Consider the following 7837-nt stretch of genomic DNA (forward strand, 5'->3'; position numbering starts at 1 on the left):
GTGCGCAGGCACATGTGCCTGCTATCCGTTGTTCGTTACCGGAACTGGTTTTTGGTTTTGATAGGTTTAACCAGCTCAGAGCAACTCAAACGGAACAACTCTGGCAGAGTCGTGCAGTCGTAATGCATATGAACTAGTGGTTGCGGCGCCACCGGGTGGCGCCGCTTGAGGCATGCATGTGCGGTGGCCGGTAGGTGACCGCACTTTTCATTCACTTTTTGGTGCTATGAGTAGAACATATACATGAAACTGTCGGTCAACTCATGTGGCTTACATGACCAACACAAATAGATTACTTGCAATATACATTTATAAAATAAATCAGAAATATTATTAATAGGTAAGCTTATATGAACATAGAGTAGCAGTCTTACATCCTACAAAGACTTATAAATATAGAGATGATGGACTGCAGAGCCTAAATTTTCTAAACTCAAGCATCCACAAAATGAAATCATCGCATGATGATGATGATGAATGATAACCACTGAACATAACTCCAAAGACCTAATAAGAAGCCAAGACTATTCGACTAAAAATTTAATTATGAAAGAGATCACAGCAGGCCGATGATCTGAACTACAACCGAGGAGTTCTTTCCTCCCTCTTTCTCTAAATTACATGTCTGCAAATAAGTTTCAGAACAACAGGGATGGCATGGAGTTCCATTGAATGAAAATGAATAAATTATGGCTGACATCTCTGTTTCACCTTCGAAGATGCATCTCACAAGTTGACTATAACCATTCTAGATGCTCATAATCTTTGGAAGTCCATCAAGCTTTGCAGCATGTACAAACTGCATTACTCCGTACGGGGTTTCATTGGAAACACCGATATATTGTGCCTAGATTAGAAGAGACAAACATGGAATTATATACTGGTTTATGGTTACCTGTCTGCTATCTTCGGCTGTCTTATGCATATACTCGTGAATTATTCAAATGTGCATTTATGAACACAACAATCATATGTTTATAATCTAGAATAAATCTAGTCTATTATTACAACGAAAATGCACATGGTTTTTAAAGAGTGTGCAAAATACATGCACTAAATCCTTCGGAAAAATAGATCCATACTAAGAATGTGTGCTGAAAACAGTGACGACAAAAGGACTCACAGAGGATGGAAAAGAGAACTCAGATTTACAATTTTCAAGTTCAGTAAGGAAATGCAAAATGTGAAATATGATTGTGTATGAATCAATCTGGAACAAGATGTGAAAATTATTCTGAGCAAAAATAATCTTTGAAATAAACACTACCCAGTTTATGTGAAGAATATCAGTGTAGTCTTTAGATAAGCATGAAAGGCTCTTTTCGACACTTTCCTTTATAATGGGACCATCAACACACACCTTTCTGCATTGTACCGATGAAAATTGTGGTCTGAATAACCAGAAATTTTGGTGGCTAAAGTTATCTAGTCGGAAACATAGTGAGCAGGGAACAACAAATGGATTCAGAAGCATGATATCTGAAGTGGAAATCGGGGAACTCCAAATGGATTAGCAAACTGCAAATAAATTATAAGGCCGGTTTAGGGTACTTTATCTCGTGGCTTGTATTTCATCCACCTGCCTACATACAGATCAGTCCTCCCTTGAGTCTCCTTCTTGGCTTGCATTCAGTAGTAACAACCAATAGAAGTGGAGTATTTCAATTAAAACTGGGATCAACTTCAGAAAATAAGACGGTGGTCGAAGGGAAGGAAGGAATGTGTACCGGCAATTTCTGCGGTGTCCAGTATGTTGATGCCCCGATTAAAAGAATAAGAGAGCATATCATGGGATTCCTTCTCTGTGCTTTGCTCTCCAAGATCATCTAAGAGAAGTAAACATAAGACTAAGATGTAAAAAAACTGGACCAACAACAACAACAGAAACATGATGGTCAGCTCTGCACATACTGTTCCAAGAGAGATCTGAATCTCATACGACAACTTCGCTGGTTCTGGCTGCGGACACGTCTCGGGTGCCATCTTCGGGAATGTTGGGCACTCAACCCTGGTAAGTATGAGGAGATTGCAGCGAAAGCAAATAGCACCATTTGTCGCGTATACTGTTATCGAATTTTCTGTTGTTGCATATACTGAAACCCTGTTCTTGCACATTCCAACAAACATATCAAGAAGCAAAAAATCAATGCGTGAAATGATGCAAAAATCAGTTTTTGTTTCGTAGATGCCTAAATTCATCTTTGCTCAAGGAGATTCTAGCAAATTATCCTAGTAATTAGCCACATGCAGCAAAGAAACACCAGTATGCAATCACTTTATTCTGCCAAATGTTCAAAAGTTTGGAGAAAATACCATTGTCTTTGCGAAAAGAAACTATCAAGAGGCAAGAACTGGTTACTACAGAGTACAGACTGAAATCTTCATCAACATCACAACAATGCCGATGCTTATAAGCTAATATACCAATAAATCCAATCTATTTAGTCTAGAACATGACAGAGTGGAGAATGAAAGAGCAAAAGAATCAATCTCACCCGACAGAGTCGAGGATGTCGTTGGAGATCTTGGCGGCTCCCTTGTGCAGGTCTCCCAGGCTGTAGGCCGCTGCCGCTTGATCACTGGGTCTCCCCTGACCCCGCAGAAAAGCCTCAACAAAGTCTTGGTTTGCAAGCACATCACAAGCAAATTTATAGACGACCCCAACTGACTCCATTCAGAACTGGGTAATTAAGAGAGGGCGTCAATAGCTGGCAGCTTCATGCAAGGCTGAAAAACGAGAACAAATTCAAATGTGTACGAGTCAGAGAGCAATGAATGGATGATGGACTCACCATTGAGTTGCAGTTGCAGAGGCTGAGCACCGTAGCAAGGGCTCCGTACACAGCTGGCGCGGGCTCGAGGTTGGATCTGATGAGTCGTGCAAGGACAATGGCAACGTCTCCGATGCTCTGCATCGAACCCAACACCCCGACAGAACGCAGCGCCTTCAGTGTACTGATGACCTGCATCTCCACCCCATGCTGTCTCTTTGTTGCCATCATGGAGAATCCCATGATCCTAGATGCCCGAAAGAACAATGGTATGAAATTTTTCAAGACAGGACTAAGCACTACATGATGTTGTGGTTACCAAATGACATTACTTACAAGTTAATGCACTGTAAAAATTAGTACACTTTTTCACAGTAGTACAACTTGCATTTGACGAGAACCCATACGTCTTCCTACAAAATGACCAGCTTTAACCATAGAAATGATAACTATATCAAACATAACTCCTGCCCACTAGACCATTACATAACACATAATGGCAGCCATAGTGCTGAACTTCATCACACTGGTAAAGCACAAAGACAACAAGGTCTTCAGTAAAATCTAACAGGCACATAAGACCAAGAAATGTTTAGAGGCTTTAGAATTTAGCAAATATGGGATTTAATAAACAAATTACCTTATATTTTGGACAGAAAATAAAGGAGAGGAGGGATATGTAGTCCCTGACTCCCAATCGCCTTGCCCCTTTCAGCTGCTGCAGGGAAAAAGCAATCGAAAGATCAGCACACACCACCATTCAACCATGCACACTAGAGCAAGCACAACATGCGCACACCACGACAGCTAGCACACACGCACGCCACCGGCAGCACGCGCAGCACAGACGCATGCCCGCTCCACACCACGCCCAGCTGCGACTGCCAACGCCGCCAAGATCTCCGCAACTTTTGCTCCAGTGGTAGAGAGAGAATTGGAAGGAGAGAGAGCCGCCGCACAATCACCTTCGATTTGCAGCCGCCGCAGACGGCCTTCAGCGTGACGACGGCAGGGTGGCCCGAGAGGTGTTGCACAATCTCGACCTCGCGGTGGACCGTGTCCTCGACGTTCTTGGGGATATACCAATAAGCAGTGGTATAAGTGTAAACAGAGCAATGCAGCTATCATGAGAAGCATAAAGAGATGAAGGCATCACAACTCATGGAAGATGAAATGAATACTGGAGTTATTTATTTCACAAGGAAATCAGTAATAAATATCAAATGGCAAAACACATTGCATATATTTGAGCAATAGCACTCTGGCTGTTTATTTTCAGTAGTCACTCACACATTTAGGCAAGGCCGCAAGGCACGTTAGGGGCTGATTAGGTGAGCTAAAAATATACAAATAAAAACATTGCCAGGGTGGATAAAGGGCCACATGTTAGAGATGAGTCAATACAAAAATTAAACAAGTTCTGGCAGAATAACTGCGCTGACAAGAGTATGCAATATTACTTGGCAAGTGTAAACTTCAAATGGCATGTAAAATCAACAATCACTTCCAAATTCGTACAAGTTGTAAAGGCTAGTTATATATGCAATCGAAGTTAAGGGACTTTAGGAGGCGAATCACAACCAAGTTATTAGCAACAAAGCAAAACAAAGTTACCGAGTTACAGTAAAAGCTAACAAAAACTATCAAAAAATCGCATCAACAATATGATATCCGTGCAGCTACAATTCTACTTGGAACTATACAGAAGTCCACACCTTGAACAGCTCAAATCTACAGCCAAGGGAGGGACACGCAGAGAAGAAAATTCTAAACTAAACATGAGCACGATCTCAATCACTACGTCCATAAAGGCTCCTCCGCTGCAGCAGATCGAGAATGACAGGAGGAAGCAGGGAAGGGGATCAAACTCACCCTGTTCTGGTCAACAACGTCGACGATGACGACGAGGCGGCCGTAGTCCTTGCTGTAGTTCACCAGGGCCACCCGCCCGATCAGCACGAACCTCTTGAACGGCAGTACGAGCACAAAAATAAGATACCCATGGTCAACAATCAAGACCACCAGAGAGAAGGCGACAGAGAAGGCCTAACGACGAGTTGGATTTCACAGGTCTTCTTACCATAGATCCGAACGGAGCCGAACTTGCCGTGTCCGATCTCGTCGCCGAGCTCGTGGTAGGAGATGATGATAGGGTTGGGATCTTTGGACGATTGGAGACGCAGAGCAAATCGACCGAGGCTGCGAGCTGGGATGGTGCCGAAGGTGGCGGCGGTGATAACCTAGCCAGGGAGGAGAAAACGAGGGCAAGGAGGAGAAGGGAATTGAGGGACGGCTGGGGCCGTGTGTGCGAGGCGTGCGGGCGTTTTCTTTCTTTCCTTCACACGCGTTTTCTTCACCCTCTCGCACATCCAATTGGCCAGGACAAAGCTCTCTCGCCATTGGCTGTCATGCACAGTACGGGTGTGATGACGTGGACATGTCGAGGGAGCGCTCCTTGCGCGACTCTTATTGGGTTTAATGCTCGATATGCATTTGGAGGATGTCGAGATAACGCATAAAATTAGAATCAATATAAATGCAACCCTTAAAATGGATTGTCACATAAGACCCGTTTAGCTCTATTGTTAAAGGGGTTGTGGATCGTACATCCAACTCTTCCTCTAATCGATCTCCTTTCTCTCTCTCATCATGCATTAACTCAATCATATCAAATCTTATCAAAATCTTCACTAAATCAAAAAAAAAAATCAATGCATTTCCCTACCTATACTCGAGTCAAATCAAATCTTACCAAAATCTACAAGGAAAACGTTTGGAGCCGGCAGGCCGGCCGAACTTTCGGCCGGTCCTGCCGCTCTTCTCGTGCACACGCATAACAACCGCATGCACACAACGCGTCCCCATCCATTATCCCATACGCACCACATCACGTTCTTATCCCCAGCACCACCCACCAACAGAGGTCTTGTCATCTCGCTCGTGCCTCACCCGCCTCACCTCCTCCCCTCTCGCTTGCACCGTCGTATCCTAGCTCCGGCGAACCACCACCCCGACGAATCCCCTTTGCTACTCTTTCCCCCTCTCCGACGAGCCTATTCCTTCTTTTTTCCTCGTATCTCCATGAGTTAGCCTCCACTTCCTCCCTCCCCATGACCCCTCTTGCCCAGGGATCGACCACGGACGGCGGACGGTGGAGCAGCTCCACCGGCCACACCTGGAGCTGCAATCGGCCACATTGGGATCGGAGCTGCAGCCGAAGGACGGAGGAGCTGCAACCAGCCACGCCGGGAGCTGCAACCGACGGGCGGAGGAGCTACATGCGGCAGACGAAGGAGCTACAAGCGGCACGAGACGACGAGCGACTACGCAACGACGAGTGCTACAACCGCGTTGCGAGATGTTGGGGCCAACACTCAATTGTGCTACTACCAACGTTTTGGTTTGATGGAACCAACAAATCAATTTTCTTTTTTGCTACCATCATATTTTAGTTTGCTGGAACCATCATCATTATTTGCTCCCACCGGTGTTTTGGGTTTGTTTGGAATTTGGAGCAACTGCAAATTTTGTAATTTTTGCTTCCACCAGCGTTCTATTTTGCTGGAACCAGCTTCATTTTTTGCTACCACCCGAATTTTTGGTTGCCGAAACAGAACACAATTTTTGCAATTTTGCTACCACTGTTTATATGATTTGCTGGAACCAGCGCTATTTTTGCTGGCATCGGCAATCATAGAAGTTACATCCTATGAGATTTTTTGCTACAACGGCAAGAGTTGGCGATGGCGGAGCTGCCACTGTCAATGGATGGGGTTGCAAGCAGCCATGGCTGACCCCGGACCCGTTGATGGTGGGTGCTGCCAGGGGGTCAAACGACAAGGGAGATTGATGACGGGGACAAGGGTGTTCAGGACAGGAGGAGATGCGGTGGTGAGGAGTAGAAAGAGCAGGGGATGGTGGGGAGATGCAGCGGTGATGGCGGCCGACGGCGACAACGCCGGGTGACCGGCAAGGACGGGGCCGATGACGAGCAAGGCGGCGCCAAAGTGACTGGTGAGAGTGGCGTCGTACGTGGCCGCCGGCCGCCGGCGTGGGGGAAGGAAGAAGATGAGGAGTAAGGAAGAAGACGACGCGATGGGATCCATATCCAACGGTGGGACGCGACTAATCGAGCGGTTGGAGGCTGACTCGCCAAATTTTTTGGCCGGCGCGCTGACGCTTAGTAGTGCCCAATCTACAATATAATGGGTGTGAGATTTATGTCGGACATGATTGAACTTACACAATGATGTCAAACTAATAGAATATGTATGCCTCCGTTGCAATGCACAAGCAATTAGCTAGTTGGTAACTAAAAACATCTTCCTTCCCCACCTCAACAATGAAAGTTTTTCAAAGCCAGAATTTAGTAACATAGATTTACGAAAATGGTTTTCAAGAAGAATTATTACAACCAGTTTTTGAACAACCTTAAAACTACAATTCTCTGCTAACTGAACTTAAATGCTCTTCCTCCTCTTGGAAGTGACCTTATACACAGGTGACGCTTCAGCTGCCGCATGCATGTGTGTTCTCGATGCGGCAGACTTCCACATTTTTTAAGGCCGACGTGAATGTGGATTTCATTTCTACATAGGTGGATGTAGAGATGCGTTCAAAGTACTCTAGGTCCGAGGGGAGGTGAGTGCGGCTGATGGCTGATTCAACCTTACTACACGCGTCGCCCTCATCCAAGTTGGAGAAGTCCCTCGCCCTCTCCTCTCCTCTCTCTCATCTCTCTCTCTCTCCCCCTCTCTATCTCTCTCTCTCTCTCTCTGTGTGTGTGTGTGTGTGTCTCCCAGCACGGTCCTCTTTGGTCTCAGCAGAGAAAGGTTCATGGGGAGGATGTGGACACACCATGATGGGGAGGATGTGGCCACACCGACATGGTAATGGAGAAGAGAGGGTGCGGGGTAGAGGCCGACGTGAGCACGGATTCCATTTCCACATACGTGAACGTCGAGATGTGATCAAAGTACTCCAGGGTGGAGGGGAGGCGACTTCACTCGATGTATGATTCAACCATATAACGCATGCCGCCCTCAGCCCAGTCGGAGAAGTCACGC

At 45.8% G+C, this 7837-nt stretch overlaps 1 protein-coding gene across 9 annotated transcripts; it reads right to left on the reverse strand.

The window, feature by feature from the left end:
• Positions 1-308: 308 nt before the first annotated feature.
• On the reverse strand, positions 309-5096 carry LOC119322415. 9 transcript variants are annotated; one of them, XR_005155595.1, is made up of 11 exons: positions 4852-5096; positions 4644-4736; positions 3737-3841; positions 3412-3486; positions 3108-3184; positions 2793-3018; positions 2496-2680; positions 1912-2101; positions 1728-1826; positions 1552-1622; positions 309-847 (listed from the first exon to the last, which is right to left on the reverse strand). XR_005155595.1 is itself a non-coding variant. In XM_037595905.1 (7 exons), exons 3-7 carry the CDS (start codon positions 2672-2674, stop codon positions 749-751), a joined length of 633 nt encoding a protein of 210 aa, XP_037451802.1. In that variant the 5' UTR covers positions 2675-2680; positions 2793-3018; positions 3108-3405; the 3' UTR covers positions 309-748. The 9 variants fall into 9 exon arrangements, 1 of the variants encoding a protein (XP_037451802.1); XR_005155592.1 differs by having other exon boundaries at positions 3412-3489; XR_005155594.1 differs by having other exon boundaries at positions 3737-3892.
• Positions 5097-7837: the final 2741 nt, after the last annotated feature.

This window comes from Triticum dicoccoides, chromosome 6B (assembly GCF_002162155.2).
Source record: "Triticum dicoccoides isolate Atlit2015 ecotype Zavitan chromosome 6B, WEW_v2.0, whole genome shotgun sequence".
Classification (NCBI taxonomy): Eukaryota; Viridiplantae; Streptophyta; class Magnoliopsida; order Poales; family Poaceae; genus Triticum; species Triticum dicoccoides.